The 19,967-nt window shown below is 35.3% G+C and overlaps 1 protein-coding gene across 3 annotated transcripts in view; it reads right to left on the bottom strand.

Annotated features, from left to right (window-relative positions):
• Positions 1-19,967, bottom strand: part of ELP4 (elongator acetyltransferase complex subunit 4) — a 150,821-nt gene that overhangs the window by 64,458 nt on the left and 66,396 nt on the right. For 2 of the 3 annotated variants that reach the window (XM_063332931.1, XM_063332932.1), the window contains exons 8-9: positions 18,884-18,992; positions 16,083-16,189 (exon numbers count right to left, since the gene is read on the bottom strand). In XM_063332931.1, the coding sequence (XP_063189001.1) occupies positions 16,083-16,189; positions 18,884-18,992 (216 nt within the window). Of the gene's footprint in view, positions 1-12,913; positions 12,938-16,082; positions 16,190-18,883; positions 18,993-19,967 lie in introns of those variants that run through there. The other variant, XM_063332933.1, reaches the window with a different exon arrangement.

Raw genomic sequence — 19,967 nt, 5'->3', positions numbered from 1 at the left:
GAATCTATTGATAACCTAGCATCAAACTGTTTTTAAGCAAGATTAAAGAAAAACTCTCTAACCAGCATCAATCATATTACTTTAGTATGAATAGCAGGATGTGAACTTTTCATTTTTCAAGCTGTTGATGAATTTGCAGACCCCAACAATCACAATCACTCTCCCATAACTTCTTTGTTGCTGCAGTGGTAACAGGATGGAACTCCTCCACCACCTCCAAACTCCTTTAATATTGTTTTACAAACCATAAAACCAGCACAGCTATTTAATATGTCATAGCAGAGGCCTGCAAAAGATCTCCTTTTTTTATGACAACTGTTTCCTCTGATGTGGAGAAGAACTATTATATATGAGGAAGGTCATTATGCCAAGTCACAGCATAAAGCTTTGATGGCGCACAGGAAAGAATACACAAGAAAATCTGAAATCCAGACTAAAAATTTAAGAAGTCATTCTTTAAGAAGTCGTGTTTATTACCAAGTCAAGAACAAAAGTTCTGGAATCACATACAGACCAAATAGTTACTCCAAAGACCAAGAACATGTCGAGGCAATATGATGCAAACAGCTGTGATTAAGTGGGTGCTCTGCTTGGGCTACCAGGTCTAACATGGCAGTATTGTGTTTTGTACCCTTGAGAGCTAGTTTAGAGATGGCAACACCTACACAGGAAACTTGTGCCATAGACATACACTCAAAGAAAAAACGTTGAGAACAAAATGAATTATAATAAATAAATTAATAAATATGGAAAGCAGGACATAAATTATGGGTAGATTTAGTACACTGCTACTGTAACAAGTGAACTGAGCATGGCTGTGTGGCTGAGTTATTCTTCCCTGCCTTCAGAGCAGCTGGTTACTAAGGTTAATGATTTATATATTCAAAAGAGTCCTGATTCTTCTGGAATTGTTGGCTGGAAATGCTAAGAAAGCATGATAGCCATATTACTTAGCTTCCTTCCCAGTACTAAACTAAAATAGATACATGTACTACATTCAGCTGTCAAGCATTTCGAAAAGATTATTAATTCAGCTTGAACTTAATCTGATGAATGAAAGTGCTTGAAAAAATGTATTTCAGTTTTAAGATGGGAGAGAAGTATGACTTGATGTGTCAGAAAGAAAATTAGGCTGATAGTCATGCCCTTATGAGTCCTTATGAGTGCACCACTGAAACTCCCCTTCTCAGCCACAGGAATGGACTGCCCTTATTTGAAAGGACAATTTGACTGTGGATCTTTATGCTTCTGTTGAAACACACAAATACAGACAAACAGGCTGTTACACAAACCAGGGAGAAATCAAAACATATTCCAGAATGCAATTCTTCAGTATTTTCTATCTGGATTATCACAGAATCATAGAATATCTCGAGTTGAAAGGGACTGATATATCAAAACAGTGTATGTTTTAACTCAATATATTGGAACTATAGCAGGAAATTACAAAGCAATTATCTCCCTAGAAATACAATTTTATTACCCTAACTATTCAGAAATTTTGTATTTGAACAAATTAATTATATCCGATGTTAATCATACACATCACTAATGAAAAGTAGCACTCCCGCTGACATAGGCTATTACTTGAACTATTATGATAAAAGTGACTTCATACAAAAAGGGCAATACTTAGCAAAAAGCAATCCTAGAAAGCTTTTTACTCTGAAGATTATTCGAGTAATCTTGCCCATAAATAAAGGGTCTGTTTTGTCAGATCATATTTTCACAGACCACTTTTCAAACCAGTAAGTGTACACAATATGAATAAAATTACAATTTGGAAAAGAATTAAAAGATTTCTTAGACGACAGAAGCAGATTTTGCTTTGTCATTCCTTCATAGGTTCTGTATTATCCAAATGCCCCAAGCAGGTGAAAGCCTTGGTAAAGGTAAACATGGTAACAGGCATCTTGTCTGATGTTTGACTAGCGCTACTGGTCTATTAATAGCATAACATTCTAACAAACAATACATGACGTTTTAAATACCTCTTGAATTTTTTATCCTGTATACATCCGATATCGCACTGGTTTATCACAGCAAAAGAGTTTAACAGTTTTAATGAATTAAAAATCAGAAAACGCTTCACAAAAACAAAATGCTTTGGTTAGGAGAAAGCAGTAGCCATGCATCTGAAAACAAGGAAGTCTAAGAAAAAAAATAATCTCTGCCTATATATGCTTTGCTAAAAGTCTCTTGACACAAATAAAAGGATCCTCCCCAACATATGGAGGAGTTGCTATGCCCTTCCGGGGATGGTCTGTAGCTATGTTCACCTCAGGCACGCCAAGGAGAGGTGAATTGTCAAATGCAATTTCAATCATTGGGTGGTTTGGTTGAGGCAGATTAGTTGTACGCAATCATGATAGATAGTTTATCCCAGCCCCAAACCGCCGCTTGGGAAATCTTGCACGCAAACGAACAGAAACTCAGTCATTATTAGTGTCAAGAAGGTACACGGAGGCAAAATTTGGTTGGCAGCCAGGCAAGATGAATCAAGGCGAAAAAGTGACCAATTGCATGTTCAAAATGGAAATTGATAGGCATGCTGTACTTCGGAAAGATTCTAAACACCAGAAAAAGTCATACATTATTAATTATTCAGAGATAAATATTTAAAAAGTCCTTCTCCATGGAGAAATAAATTTTTTTAAGTCAATGTAAATTACATGTATAGTGTCCTAATTTTAAGCTTCTTTATCCCAGAAGCTTCACTCTGACAGTTCAGAGCAGTTCTTATTATATAACTTCAGATATTCCTGTTCAGTAAAACCATTGCAAATTAAACATTATCCACCAAATAAACACTTTTCAAACAAATAAAAGGTATATTAGTTTTGCTGAATTATTTGTAAGCAACGCAACCACTGGCAGCCGTCAGAGTGGAGTATAGTGGTGATATTTATCACCTTTACTGTTTCAAAGGTACCTAAATATTTAATGAACAAAACAGTAAAATCCACCTGTGTGAGCAATCACAATCCTTGGTTCTCTAATAAATAGCAAAAAATTGCTAAAAGAGAATGTCCTCAAGTTTCATTGCCTGAAGTGATATGCTCTGACAAATCTAACAGCTCTTTCTGTGTCATTCCTAATGCACTTGTCACTCAGTATTATCCATCCTCATTAATGACAATGGGAAAGTTTATCTTGGGAACACGTTTTAAATCATCCACTCTTTACAATGGGACCATGAAATCTCTTACAAAACATGAGGCGGGAACTACTCTGACAACAAAACCCCTTCCTGGCAGCTTTACTCTTAATTCCTGTTCAAGGAATAATGTGTTTATCATACAACCATACGGAACAATATATTAGATGAAACTTGAAACAAGAATAGCTGGTTTGATTTTTCAAGATAGGAAGTAATTTTACAATATTTTTATTATGCTGAGAACAGTAAATCTTTCAGGAATGTAATCTTGTATGGAACCATACTTCGTCTTTGAGGAAAAAAAAAGCTTAAAAAACACTCATAAAATAGTTTGAATATTCATTAATTTAACACTTCATATAAACAGTGATAATTCTCTCAATAAACACGATCTCTGGGTATTTCTGGCTTTGTACAAATTCTGCTTTATTTATAAATATTTTTACCCGATGTCTAGACTCTACGTATAAGAATGCTCTAGTTATGCCTAATTTTTGTGGGTAAATATTCTGTTTTGATTATCTGTTCTGAAAACTGATATACCCTATGTCAATGCTATGCATTTGCAACAGATGGAATGCAACTACACACTTTACCTCAGATGCTCTAATGTAAAAACTGCCACACCGATTGCTTCTCTTTTCATAATCTCATTTGTAACAACACCAACAACCTTCCATAAAAGCAGTTAATGTAACTTATTTCTAACACATCTTCTTTACTGTACCTTCAAAAAATGTTAATCTTTTGGATCAATTCATAAAGTAACAATATAATTTCAAAACACAAACCCAAGAAACAAAAAATACCCCAAACCAAACAGATGCTGCCAGAAAATATTGCAGATACACCTATTTGTGTGAGCACAAACAACTCCTAAGCTGAATGTGCAGAATAATATTGTCCTGAAAGATGCAAACACACACCATGGTAAGGATGAGCAAGACAGGAGGGGCAAAAGTAGAAGAGACCACGGGATGCATATAATTTTTAGTTCAGACTACACAAGGAAAAAGTGATTCTTATATAAGGATATAAGTAATCCACTGATCAAATCCCTTCAGCATAACCCTTCTACCTCAGAGCCTTACTCTACAAACACAGCAAAAATTTTCCTTTGTAGGTTTAGGGGCGTTTCAGTAACCTGAATCTAATTCCCATGGCTTTTTCAAAGCCAGAATGCCCTTTTCAGATCAGGAAGAAACTAACACAGATGCAAGTCCACCTCAAAACCGTGTCTTTTCCATACTGTAAGTATGGTCCTGAAAGTTCCTCAAGTAGCCCATGTTTTCTTAGGACAGATAGAACAAGAACAAGCCAGTTCTTCCTTCACTGTTTCCACAGGTATTCAAAAACCAAAACATAACAAAACAGATTTTTTCAGACTATTGCTCAAGATTTTAGCAGGCAGTAGTGATTTGTCTTCTTATTCTGCAAAAACTCACTTTATTAAAAGAAAAATTAGAAAGTATGTGGCTTTTTATTTAACTGATGAGAAATTAAATACCTCATTGGCAATTTCTTATCAAAATGTAAAGAAAACCTAAAAAGAACAAAAGCAGGACACTAATAAAATAAAGCAAATGTACGTTAATGCCTAGATATTTAAAAGTAGCTACTTTAATGCTACACATAAAAAAATAAAAATTAACCTAATACATTTAAAGATTATAATAGTTTACAAAATGCCTCTTTACTTAAGCAAAATGTGAATTCTGTTCAACTATACAGCTCTTCAAGTCATCAAGAATCTCTGTTTAGTTACTTACTGGAATATCTGCACACATTCAATATTTATACTGTCTTTCTCTCTATCCATTTTTAAACAGAATTAAAGGAGTAGCTAAAACTCTGCCAATAAAATGACAGGAAGGCTATTTTTAGTCTAGATGATGTAGACCAAGCACAAACAGCCCATGGCTATGCTACTATTGCGGATCAGATCTAAGCACAAATATTAGATTTCCTTTTTATTAAGTACTTATTTTAACAGCAACAAGAATTACAAATGAAGTACTGGTTCATATCTCTTAATAAACACTCATACTAGAAGGAGAACCGCTTTTCGCTACACAATAACAGCTCATAGAACTCCTGTCACACTACTCTCTGGTTGCAAAAGGTTTGTGAAAGGGCATTTGAGGCAGCATAGGAAACTTGTAATCCGCCCAGAATTACAAAGCCTTATACCAAAAGGTGAGAAGTACTGATTAAGAAGTATATTGTGTTGCCCCAGGGGTTTTAGATTGCTTACCTGAGACATAACTGACTTAAGAGACTACAGTGTTTATTGATTAAGCAACACATTACTAAATCCCTAATAAATCAATGAGAGAAGAGATGCAACCAATGGGTAAGACCACATAATAAAGTGCTGAAAATGAAATGCTTCTCAGTGAGTAAAATACGGCAGCTCAAGTGGCTGAGGGATGTGTTTATTCTATACATCACATATAATGTATATCACGATGGATACAAGCTGTGTACGAGCAGACTTTCCTTGGTTGCTCCTGGCAGTGTAGCTTCACCATTCCCTACTTGGCTCCTATTCTCTATCCGCTGGTGGGCACTACCAATTCAGGACACCTATGTCTTAAGACAAACAAAATAACAGACCAAGGTCTTCCTTAGTTTACTTTTTTCCATTCTAATATGATACATGAAATTTAAAATAAAAAGGGGTGAATATTGTATGAAATCATCGTATTCTGCTATGCTTTCTGCTAATACACAGGTAACCGTACAAACTTCAGGCTGCAGGTACAAGCCCTTAAAATTAAGAACTACCAGTGAGTCTCAGTACACAAGCAAAACCTTTTCTCTTGTTCATCTGACTGTGTGTTGGCTCATAAATAGAAGAAAGTAAAGGTGCATGTCCAAAACCAATACTGGAACACTGTAATCCTTGTCTGAGAACAGTGGAATGCGGCCGCTGTTGTTAAAGCTCTTCTGCCCCTCGCAGACCCTGAGCCTATCTGCCAACTGCACAGTTCCTAACTCCTCCATCTGGAGAGTCCGGAGCCAACTCAATGACAAGGCAGGTCACTGTACAGCTATTACCCAAACATGTCAAATGTTTTGCTTACAAATACACCATTAAGGTTCAAGTCAACCCCCCAACAGATATTCTGGATATATCATAGAGACTTCAGAAGTCCCCTCAAGACTCATCTACCATGGCCAAGTCATCCACGTTCCTATGCAAGTCACACAAAGCCTAGCTTTTTCAGAACAGGTGAACATACAGCTCCTTAGCAAAGATTACTAGAGATATTAAGACTTTAAATATTAAGCAATCAGGTTATTTTAAGAACAGCAAGCACTGTTTTGGATGCAAGGTGAAATTGATTTGTCTTATGCAGCAGTACTCACATCCTCCCACTTAAAAGTGATAAACTGTTCTTTATTTTTTCTGCTTTTACTTTTAAACATGACTCAAGCAGACATACTGCCCAAAAGTTAGTGGTTTAATAGGATAAAAAGGTAAGTCCATTTGGTAACTGTTTTGTAAACACATGAATTTTATGAACATCAGAGTGAAAAAGCCTTCAGTAATTTTTGCTTTTACCCTGCATTTGAAGCAGGGTAAGAGAAGATGAAGAGCCCACAGAGAGTATTTTCATAAGATAAAAAGCATAGGTCCCTCAAACCTTAAATACCGTAAATGAGGCATTTAAAGTGAATTATTTTCAGCGAGCAGTATCAGCTGTTTTCTGAAAGTGAAGCAGTATAAGTTGGCAGACAAATTCATTTTATTTATTTATGTATTTATGGACGTCAATACAAAGCTTTAGTTATTGTACACTACACAATTACTGCTCACTTTCTTCAGAGGGAAGGAATGAAGAAAGAGGGAGCTGAACTGCACTCGGTAATGCCATTCAGATTTAAACTATTATTCTGAAGGGGGTTAATATTCTGTTAATGTTAAGATGGACAGAAATATCCCTTTAAATACAATAAATAATAATTTTCTTCTTGGATCCAGTCTCACTTGGTATTGCAAAAGCTGTTGGGCTTTAACACGCAACGACAAATTTTAAATTGCATTACGCATGACAACAGAATCCTCCGAAAACCGTATGTAATACAACCAAGAAAAAGCACATTTAAAAAAAAAAATCAAAAACATGCAACTAAAACAACTATGAGAAAGACAACAATAAAGATGGCATGACCAAAATCTAAGTTTATTTATGCCTTAGGCACTGGAGTCCTCAGCCATTTTGCTTATGACAATCTACTTTTTGCACACTCCTCTTGGCCAGGAATATGAAAATAAAATGTACTCTGGAATTCACTCACAAATAACACCCCATATTTTGGCCAAAGCAGAAAGTAGTGTTTGCACAACGGTTAAAGAACATTTTTTTCTTCACCTACAGTACTTTGCAGTCTATGTATATTTTTTCTCCTGTCTCTTTTTGGTACTTTTCTTCAGTCTTTCAGACTACGAATAATAAGACTAGTTTGCCCTCAATAAAAATAAAATAAAAAAAGTTCCTGTATATTAACAGTTCAGTAAAGGGTAACATTCTTTGTGAATCAGTAAAATAAACAGATCAGCAAAATTGTATGGAACAATTCTTGTAGAGATGAAAAATTTAAAGAAACCATACATTTGTGGTTTCCTTAGAGATTAATGTTCATCCAAAATCACTAGTATTTTCCTAAAACTGCCAATGTTAACCCTTAATCTTGAATTTGCAAGACTACAATAAAACATTTTTGAATTTGTTTGATTTAACTAGCATGTTACTAGTCATAGCAAACATTTGGTAACATCGCTCTGTTTTCCTACAAAACAACATTTTAACCCTTTTGATGGGGCTATCTTTCAGTTTCCTACTTTACAGAGTACTTTGAATCACTTTCTACCCAAAGATCAATAACCAAAAGCATAAGAAAAGGTACTGCAAGAAGATCCAGATGGATGCCCATCTTCCGTGTGGAGACGCAAAGTCATCTTATTGTCAGCTTTTCAGTGACAGCCCTGAACTCCTACGTCAATGCACTTCAACAAGGTCCCCGTATGATACAGGCCTGTGCTTGAGGAAATGTGGCTTCCTGTAAGCTTTTATTTTCATTTTCCTGCATTTACAGAGATATATAGAATTCAGAGATCTGTTTTATTGTGTAATGGCATGATTGAATTCGCTATTATTTGAAAGTGAGAACGTTATACAATTATGAAATATGTTTATATTAAAATTTGGTGATATTTTAAAGAGAATTTAATGGAGGTGGCACTCAGCTCCTGCTGAGAACTATTAGAATATGGTGCTGAACTCTTTTTTCTTCTTAATAACTCACCATTAATATCTTTGTAACTTATACACACGGACCTTTGTCTAAAACGCCCTACTACTTTAGTGAAAAATATAATCCTTGTAGATAAAGAGTTTTTCAATCTTGACCAACCAATATTTTTATGAAAGATCTCTTTAGCCTACCTGTCTTCTATTACTAAGAAAGTGGGAATATGCCAACTGCTTTATTTGTCTGGCAAATACAAGATAAGTTGACCCATTTATTTACAGACTGAACAAGGCCAATCCATTTCATGCTGCAGCACTGACCCTTAACACAGACCCTGTGAATGAGCAGTCCATTACAATATGTACAAGTGACCTTTAATTGCATTAATGGCTTTGTTGCATGTTCTTCCATTGCGACAACACAATTATGGTATAAATACTTCTAAACAACATAATTATTTGTTTAAATAAAAATATATATGAGTTCCGTTTACTAAGAAGGAACTGCAGATGCACTGTATTATAAGTGTTAAAGTTTTGAAAAATTGAATGGAGCCCTCATGTCGTATAATGCCAAAGAACCCATAAACCAAAATTAATTATGAAATAAATATCAGGATACTACAAATCTTCATACGCAATCTAAAAGTTAGCAGTACCATCCTGTATTCATCTTCAAAATACCGAAATAATTCAATTTACGTTATTTAGTATTACACAATAAGAAGGTGCTATTTTCAAATTAAATTTTTCCCCATGTTCGCAGGATACAAGTGTTCTGAAATTCCATATACCGCATAAAACTTATTACTTGATTAGCATTCAGAGGAATTTTTTCTTTTTAAATAGGAGCACTCCAAGTATTGTTTTACCTCAAGTTATTATAATTTAAAAATATCTCCCAAAACTTTATCTAAATTGTACTGTCACAATTTTAAACACATTTATTTATTCAAAATTGTTTGAAAGAATGTAATGCATTTTTGACAGGCAGTCTTTTACAATATTGAAATCAAATCCTTGATTTCATCAAACCCTTCATATTCTGTGCCTTATTCCTGGAAGGCTCATGCCAAAATGATTTAGTTTGATTTTCTTTAACAATGGTAGGTTGGCTTGACAGCATCTGACAAAACAACTCAGTGAAGTACACCATACCAGGTAAAGAGAACCTGAACTGGCTACTAGATGAAATAATGCAGAACGGAGCTTGGAATTATGACAGAATTAGTTTTGCAGGAGAATCTTTTCAAAGTATTGTTAATTTTAAATTAAGAAAATGTTATGGTGTTGTAATCACTATCTTTTGAACTATGTTTAAATAAGCCAGCAGTAATGTCTTTATTAATACCATAGGGAAAATGGACAAGAAAAATCAATGCAACAGTGATTTGACTGGCATAAATTTCAGCCGAATTTTTTTACAACGTTTTACCTCTCTCTGTTAAAAACTTTAGTTTTATATGCAGAGTTCCCTGCATTTGTGTCCCTGAGCTGAAGTGGAGCATCCAGTACTACAGTTTGCCAGGTATGATGCTATCTGCTCAAGTCAGGCTGAGGAGAAAAAGAAGTTTTCCATGTAAGCCCCAAGGGTAATTTTGTTCTCAAATACACGGGGACGAGAGGCCCTGAAGATTTTATTACATTAGGAAATGAAAGAAATACACTTTCTGTAACACTTCAGAGAAGTTCTGTCTCACCTTTGAACCAGGAATACCTGTACAGTTTCACCCATGCTCCAGGCACTGGGCAGCCAGGCAGTAACAACCGTGTCACCCGCTGGCTTGCTAAAGGCAGGTTCCACTCTGAGGTTGGAAGGACCTAAGTGGGGTCAAGTCTTGTAACGTCACCAGTGCATGATCTTAAAATACAGCATTGCTATATTTACAAAGCTATATTGACTAAGCTCCCAGTATTACATGTATTGTGTAGCATATATTAGCTTTGGTGTTACATCGTGCGAACTTTATCTCAGCAAACAAGAATTAATTTCCCTGGCCAATTGCTATAGAACGATCACCTTACTTAAATTTCTAATAAACCAATGTTTTGCCTTTTGTCAGCTCTCAGGCTCACAGATTCTTTTTGTTAAAATATTGCCTAAAATAGTTCATTAGTTCAAGTGTACTTGTTAATTTACAAAATTACTCAACTTTATAAACATCAGTGAAATATAGTCAGGATTAGGGTGAGCCATTAATGGAGGCTGCTTCAGATTTTCTTGGAAGAAGCTTATAAGAAGCGATGCTGTTAGAGGTACAGTGGGCACTTCTAATTCTCACTGATACAGAGGTGGGTATGGCATGTGCGCGCGTTTTAAATATATGCTGATCCCATAGGTACTGGAGATGGTTGATTTGTTCCTCCAGAAGAAATTGCTCATTAATAACCCTAAACCATTATTTCCATACCTGTTCTTGATGAGTTTAATGAATAATTACAAAATGTTTCATGGAGCACAGTTCTGGCGCTCAGTGACATCACCAGCTTCTGAGGCACTTAGGACCAAACTTGTGCTGTGCTAATACCATGCCTAAGCACTGCAGACATCAGTTCTGACTTGGGCTTACCCACCTGTTTTGGTAAATAATCTATAGCAGTGGCTAAGTGCACTTCTCCTTTGCAAATAACAAGTTTACCACAGTATAGTCTGTATAAAATAAGCAATGAAAAGGGACAGAACGAAAAAAAAGAAAAAGTAGAAATACTGTGATTTCAGATGGAAGCTACCTTAGACGTATTTCCTCATTTTAATTGTCAAATTCACCACCTTAAAAGAAAAGACTTTTAAGTCTTCTTCCAAATGCCAGTGCTGGACACGTAACATACACATGAATATCTGAAGTTGCAATTAAATCTTGCTTATTTTGGCAATCGCTAATTTTCTTACAGTCCTTTATTGATAGATGAAGAAAGGACATTATCTTAATGCCTTTGGAATCATACATTTATTTTTAATTCTATATAGATTCAATTGCTGGTTTTTGTAATGACGTTTCCTTCCAAAGACATAACTTCTTACTCTGGCAATTACCATTCGGAGAAATGCACTGCAGAGTGTTCCATAGTACCATATTGTGTCTGCCTGCCACTGTGAAAGCAGGAACTTTCCTGCCACAGGACTCCCCTAATTCTGACTTTCTTCTCCTCCTGTTAGGAAACACCTCTCAGAAAAAAATCTCTTGAACTCATACATTAAGCTCTGGAAACTTACTTAATTTTGCTGTGTGGTAATTCTTTATATATTATATGACATTTGGCTTCAAACTGAGCTGTCTTTTAAAGATTCCAGTTTGCACAGGTGTTATATAGCCATCAAAAAGAAAATAATATTAGCTGGCTCTTACTTGTTTATTGATCAAAATAAAAAAAATAATATTCACAACCATTTATTAGACAAACTATATTATACAACTTGTAGGAAAAAGCTCATTCTCTACACTATTAATAACTATTACCTAAAGACTTAAAATATCAGCAATAAAGCAGAACTAGGAAATTTAAAAAAAACCCTCACAAATGTTCCTATTTTCAAAAATTTATCTGAACTTACCAAAACTTTCAACATTAAATACATAATTTCAGGGGTTTATGTTGACCAGACAGTAACAAAGGGAGTTAATCAAATATGAACCTTCTCCAACTGTCTTGTCAAACCAGGTAATGATGTCCTGCCAGCCAAACTCAGAGGGAACATGTGAAACAAATACAAAAGTAAACAGGCCTTAAGCTGCCCAAGGGAAAGTCAGCAAGATGGCAATTTCAATCATTTGGAATAATACTAAAGCAGCCTTAGGCTTTTCTCAGAATGGAAACATGTCACTGTTACTGCAGTATTTCAACAAATCAGACTGCAAAAGAAAGGAACACTTATGTAATCGCAGCCGCGGAACAGCGCTTTACTCAATGGTGAGGTGGAAAATAATTAAGAGGAAATTCCCTTTCTGCGAGTAATTGTAAATGTACCTAAATAACAAAGACAAACAATGTTTCTTTAGAAATTTCGAGGAATGAGGAAATCAAATTTAGGCACAGATTCCTTTAGTTTTGACACAGGAGGCTTTGGAACAACAAAGATAAAGTTCTATCAAATAAAAGTATGAACATAATGTTCCTACAAAATTCATCAAATGTTGACAAAAGTTATGTTCAGAGCTACAAACAAAGCAAAAAGTACTTCAAGAACAATTCTGCTGAAAAGTTTCATTAAGATGAACGGGTTGTCATATCATTTAACTGAGAAATCAAAAAATATTTCAAATATTTGGGGAACTTACCTAATCAGTAAACTTTCAGTATGTGTCTAGTCATGTAGCCATCTTTTAGTCAATCATCAGAAAATCAAAGGCAAATTGGCATGACTCAACCCAAACTTTAATACCGCATGATTGTGTCGTGTAAGCTTGTTTTGTGCGAGGGCTGCTGTGGTTTTAGCAGAGAGATTAACGACCGGACCTAAGCTGGCCTCCAAACCTTGCCCTGCTGATGCCTCAAGCCCTTTGAAGTCTGACCATCATACCTGGCAAAACAACAGTGGGAACTAGGCTGGTGTCAGATCTAATCAAGTTTCCTGCCTCAGCATAGCTAACTATGGGGTACACTAATTGGCCCAATTGCGGATTATACCTTTTGCTACAGATTCAAGACAATAATTTAGTCAAATGATGGTTTTTATCTCCTTCTAATTAAGATTCCAAAGTGGGAAGAAATAGGATTAGACAGGCTAACTTCAAAATTGTGTCCTTTAAAGTGGTATGCACATAAGATAAATCTCTGATAATATTGCATATAATAATATATTGCTAGTAACTAATGCGTGAGGATTTGGGAAAGTTTGATATAGCTACTGCACTTTTTACCATAAACATGTAAGTTTTCCTGGAAAGGGTCTACCTCATAATTTACAAATGGAAAATGAATACTCATAAATATTCATTAAAAATGTTTTCATCCTGAATTTTAAAAAAAATCCTTTAGAATACATTTCAGTCAAGTCTATTTTGACGAAGAACATACAAGAAAAACTGAAACAGTTAAACGATTCTGCAGACTATAAAGGGGCGGAGTCCCTCCCACAAAACTGCAATCTAATAAAACGGATTTGACATTTAAGGCTTTTTACTGATGAAGGCCAAACCATAAAGAGTTATTTAACTGGTGAGCAATCCAGAGACGAGAAAATCCATGTCCCATGCTCTTATTTTAAACTGTAAAAAAAGAATGGTCTAGTGATGAAAGCCCTTTTTGGAGAAATTTTGCCATAAATCATAGGTTGTGCATTTCTAACTTTTCTTATGTAATTTGATTTTAAAGGGGCGTTTCAAGTAGAGGTCAACATTTTTACCCAAAATTGTGTATATAACTAAGCAGAAGCTTTCCAAAACACTGTAACATACTCAAAATATATTTTCATTTCACATTTAAGCTACATACTAAAGAAGTCATAAACTTAGCTGTACTTTGTATAAAGTACACTGTTGCTTGTATCCTACACTGTTGTGCTGCTTTATGTTTTTACCCCCAGAACCAAACCTGACTGCTGACTCATCACATTCTAACTGCAGAAACCCATTTTAGAAGACTGTATTCACATTCCTTCTTAATTCAATTTTCCCTTGCTCTCATTTTCTTATTGACTTCATTGCTCTAGTCAGCCTAGCTGTAGTCTGCCTCCCCTAATAGTATGAGGAAGAAAAACATATGTATTATAGATTAGTGAGATGTGTACAGGAAGATCACAGCAGGACAGTGATCTAACATGTTCAAAAAGGGCTAGTTTATGTCAGTTCAGCTTATAGAAAGCATATCTCTAACAAAACCTGAAGTTATTCAAAAGGGGCTGCGGTTGAGCAATGAAGGGAGAAATTACACAAGTGGGTCATCTACGCATGTCTAGGGCAACAGGTTGTTTCAAGAGTTCCACTACACCCCTGTTTCCAACCCTTCTGCCCCATGGCTAATTCAATTCTCCCGATAAGGTGTTTTTTTTCCCCCTTCCAAATTACATTACAAATGAATCCGAAATACAACTGACAGAAAAAATTACATCCTGAGTCAGGATTCATGGTGAGGAAAAACACCCCAAATATTCTAATTCATAGCTATAACAAATGAGAATTTACTATGCTGTGAAAGGAGCGTGCATGCTTCTCTGCACTTCCGAAAACAGTAGGAACATTTGTATTTTAAAACTAAACACAGGCTATTAAGGTTTTTGTTTCTAATGTACTGCTCAAAAGCAGTTGTTAAAATGGTTTAGTATTTCACAATGCCTGGTTTCACTAACCGCGTTCTCTGGAAAGGGAGAAACATTATAAAGGAACGTCTCTGGGAAAAAAACCCTCCTTCACGTATTTGCCTTTAAGTGGCTTCTGAAGAGGATACCTCTAGTTGAGAAACTTCTAGCACTCATGCAGAGATGACCTGCATGAAGAACTGGCTGCCTGATTAACTATTAACTACTCTCAATAGGATTAGATAATTAAAGACATTGATGACCATTAATTAGGAGGAGGGCACCTTAATTTGTCACTTGATAGGGCCCTTTCAATGATTTATAGGTTAGGGCTACTTGCAATTGTGAAGGGGAGGGGGCAGTGAAGAGAGAGAACCCTTAAGTTACCTTATCAAGTGGCCAGCTAAAAAGGGCAGAGGGTCAAATAAGGGCCAAAGTGGTCACTTAAGGGTGAAGTCCCAAACACCAAAGCAGTGCCAAGCCACATTGACCATCATTTGGTGATGGAGTAAAAAATATGCTAATTTATTGGTGGCAATTCTCTCTTTTTATGGTTTCAAGCAGTTAAGACAAGTGGCCTGCTTAAGAGCTTTTCATTTGAAAAGAGATTAAACAAAATGGTTTGTCAGGGATGCTTGGCTGTTTTATGTCTTTGTTAAAAAAAAATTTGCCCAGACTGTACCGATGACTATCACATCCCCCCAAAAGCCATCTTCCATCTCTAAGCATTACTTGGTTAATAAATACATCAGCTCTAATTGCTTAATAGTGCTATGTTCATTTGCTCTTTAGCAAGATTAAAATGAAATACATCTTTTGTATTACTGCCTTCTATCAGGACTGTCTGCATAAAGGTCACAGAAAAAAGTTTAAATTTAGTAGGAAATTTACTTAAGGACATTAGTGTAAATGATACTGTGTTTAAAATGACATAAAAGAGCGAAAGGTGATTTCAGTAATGCAAAGAAAATGGTTTCTGAATACTGATAAGGACACTTATCCCTCATACCACACACAATTTTAGGCAGCATTATACATTAAAATCCTTCTACTGGGGTAATAACATGTAGCTACTTTCCCACCCACTAACACAAGTAAGAGCAAGTCATTAACATTTAATTAAATATGCTCCTGACATCCTTAGAAACATGTCACGCTTTGTTATTGAAGGTTGTGGCCTACTTTCTATGTACATTTTAAACCAAAATAAACTATTTATAACGGACCGATTTAGTGCAGCAAACGAGACATTTTTAATTAGAAGGCATATTACAATATTTTATAAAACCGTTCAGGACAGCAAAACCAGGATGAAATGAATTTACAACATCTGATGCATATTTTATGTATTTCACAAAACAAAACATAAGAGATGGGATTAGCTCCACCTTTTGGGTTCTAAATAGTGAAACAAAACTGTTTCTCTTACCTCAATGGTGAACAGCTTCCTTTTTAATCTAAAAGCAAGGTCCTTCGTGTCTGACACATCACAGATCAAGCTATTAAGCCGAGGAATCTGATGTACGTGAACCAAACCTTGTGGAAAGAAAGAGTAAAGGAGGGAAAAAAATTAAGAAAACGCTGTCATCCAGATGCATAAATTAGAGTCTTACAGCAGAATTCTGTATATTTACACACACTCATCCTCCCCTTTTTAAACTGGAGCTTACTACCAGGAGCAATGAAGCAAACGGTGCGATTATACTCAAGTAATCAAGCAGAATAAGATAAACAGAAATCCTTGTGCGAGGAAAACTAATTGCACTTTGGTACAGAAGTACAGATGTAAAGAGGGATCTTAATACTTGTCAAAACTACAGCCGGTTTGTGTGTGATTTTCTCTTGTATTTACAGTAAGCAAATATGGCTATCACCTTGCATGCTGCCCACGGCACCACTGAGTGATCTTTATTTTATTAAATGCACCAGTAAGCAGCCAGCAAAACAAGGCTTATGGGTTACTGATAACCACTGAAGCTCTAATGAGAAGTACTCTGTTTTGCACCCTGAAAATGACTTCAAAAAAGTTTCTGGAAAATACCGATTTAGATCACGCTTTTCGATAAATTTTAACCCCTATGCCATCCTAGGAGAAATACGTTTTTTTCACGCGGGAGGCTTCTATAGCTGCTCAGATGTTTTTAACAGTACTAGGTGTACTGCAAGCTCTGCATTCTGTCAGCTGCAAATCAAGCTGATTTTTTCTGACAAGGACGCTGGATGGTTTTTGTGCAGCCTAATATAGTCTCTGAACAACCTAAGGGTGATTTTCTACATCTGAAAACCAGGAAAATTCTACACGGCTTCTCAATTACTGGCCTATATTTGCTATTCATAAAGCCAGCATCTAAATGGAAATACAGAACATTTAGAAAAGACATCTTGTAAATGGCAGCCGTGAGAAAAATTCCAAACACTAAACTCCTAATTTAAAATAAGGCAAGTATTTTTTCAGGGTTTTATTTATTTTTTGAAAAGGAAGAATAAGGGAAGAAAGTTTCCTAAAATTGAAATTCTTTAAAAAGCATAATTTTTATGGCTACTAATTACAAAAATTCTCAGTAATATTAGAAAAATATTTTTACACTTTGAAACCTTGTATCCCTGCCTCCAGTCCGGTGACATGTAAGAATTATTTGTTTGGCCTTTGTAATTATTGTGTACAGGAACAGCAGGTATAACACCGGGTTGCTTATATGCTGTATTCTAAAAAAATTATTTAAGGATCATTTATATCATTCTCCTGTTATTTTCTTGACTTTTCAAGCATTTAAATTTGCAAGCAGCTTAACAAAATTATTAATGCAGCATTAATTAAATAAGGCAATAATTTAATCTAATTTCTCCTACGTAATGTCAAAATCTTCCATCATCTGCAGCAAATAAATAATCTTAAAATACATTCTTAAACAAAAAGAAGCTACAAAGTTAAACCCATTAAAAATACCTATTTTTAGAATGTTAACCTAAGGTTGCCTAAACCTCAAAAGCCATGTATATTGGTATATAATTTTTATTAATTAGTACCAAAAATGATTTAGCATACATTTTTACAGGAAAACAGGAAATAACTGCTAAAATACGCATTGTCTTAAAGGATCTCTTCCGTACTGAGAAAAGGAGTATCAAATTGACAGAATTATGTTAGCATAAACAAATGCCACATCACAATTATACAGTTGGAAAAATAATTAGGCAAATTATTCTAGCTTTTGTTCATGGTTTCTTTTACATTCACCTTTTTTCAGATAATGAAACGTGCACTATTTTCATAGTCAAAAGGATTTTTCTCTGATTTATTAATTACAGCCTGCATACACACAGTGGTGTCTCAACACCATCTTTGCTTCTTTTTCTATGTATTCTGCTGTGGAAAACACTGCCACATTCTCACGTGTTTACAGCAGGTTTCGGATAAGCAGTTTACTGTCAACTAAAGGTTTCCATGGAACTACAGTAGTATCACAATAATAATAGCTGTAATTTATGCACACTCAGAGCACCGCTCCGGATTAGCTAAAATTGTTTGTTCTTCGCTGCTTTAACTTCGCTGCATAACTTCTAATCTAATATTTTAAAATTTAAATAGTTCTGCTGCAACTGCCAACAACCTCTTTGCGAAACAAAATGCAAGATTAAACACTATTACGTGTTTTGAAGATAAATCACTTGAAAGGCTTAATGACTTTTTACCCACATTAGTTTCATATTTTACATGCCACACATATCCACATTCATTTCTTTAAGTGCGTAAGTGCTGTAACTTAAAGCTGAAAAACAGAACATTATTTTTCAGATCTACCACATCATTTAGCTGTTTATTCACCTTAATATAATATATGTTTTTCCGTGTTCTCTATTTAAAACTTGGCAGATCAAAAGTATTGATTTCATGACAAGTTCAGCTTGCTGGTCAGATGATTGCCAAGCCTCCTCTGCATGTGAATTCCCCAAAGCCTGCCTGTTGAGATGTACATCTGATTGAGCCATGCCTCAGTAATACGGCTTGACAACATGCAAGGAGTTGCCATGTTTCCTTTGCAGCCTTAATGCACTTTACTGAAAATTTCCCTAACTCAAGACTGGTTAGCAAGGAGAAACATTTAAGAGATATATTCTGAAATGAAACCAAACGGTACTTTATAGCAGATACCCAATTGGAGGGTAAGCTGCTAAGTGCCCTAGAAACACTCAGGGCAGACTTTTTGCATTGCTAAAGATGGAACTTACCGTGGTAATCCTTGTATAATGGATTGGTTTCTCTCTCAGAGCCAATAAATGATTCAAGACCAACTACCGTATCTGACAAGTTTGTTACACGTTCCATAATTGCTTTATTCTGTAAGACATGGAAACAAAATACACATCCTATGTGATGAAAAAGGTAATTAATGTTCATAGAGTAAGCCTTGGTCTTCTCAATGACAAGCTGTGGGTAAAAAATAGGTCATCAATACTTACAAATTACATTAGAGGGCTTAAGACTTGAAATTTCTGTCTAAAGGAAACAAACATTTGACAAGCAGAAACCATAAAAGGGCTAACTCAGCACTAAATTAATATTTTCCTAAATCTTTACAATATAAACACTTGCTCACATCAGAGACATCTACAAGCTATGTGGCAGTTAAGCGCCTCTCATAGACTTCTACCATGGGTCAGATCCCCAACTGTCCAGATGTGTTCTGAAAACCTTGCTTTTTTAACACACTAATATTTTGAGCAAGCACAATCCACACAATTTTTCATTTTCGTCATCCATCAAACATGGAAAACCAAAGCATTTTCTCCAGTATTTTTCTTTCTAAAAGTTCCTCTCTACACAACATATGAATCTAAAGCTAAAAAGTTGCATTACCATTTCTCAATATATTTGTGATTTATAAGTGATACCTTATGTCTTGTGCAATGATGTACTGTCGTGCCTTAAATAAGCTGTTTTTAATAAGCTGCATAGTTTTCTTTACTTAGTTTTATATAGCAGAAAGCAACATTCAAAGGTCACAACAGAGATCTTTAGAGGTAACTCAGGATAAAATGTTCTTAAATGCTTTGATGATGTCAGTATTTCATGAATAAAAAAAAAAGAGACGAATCTGTGCTAAATAGCAAAATATTTCTTTAAGATAAGAAGTAGTTATCTTAAAGCTGCCTGGACAGCTGGTATACTCTTGTTCTTGATGGCTGCATCTACTATACCCATCATACTTCCAGGGGTATCGAGACCAATCACCTCAAAATACCCATTCCACATATGAAGAATGAGCTTTGTAGTGCCAAGTTATAGTTGTGTATTTTTTATTAATTTTAAAGC

This window comes from Chroicocephalus ridibundus, chromosome 4 (assembly GCF_963924245.1).
Source record: "Chroicocephalus ridibundus chromosome 4, bChrRid1.1, whole genome shotgun sequence".
NCBI classification, from domain to species: domain Eukaryota; kingdom Metazoa; phylum Chordata; class Aves; order Charadriiformes; family Laridae; genus Chroicocephalus; species Chroicocephalus ridibundus.
Note: the sequence above shows the minus strand (reverse complement) of the source record. Positions and strands in the feature narration are given on the sequence as shown.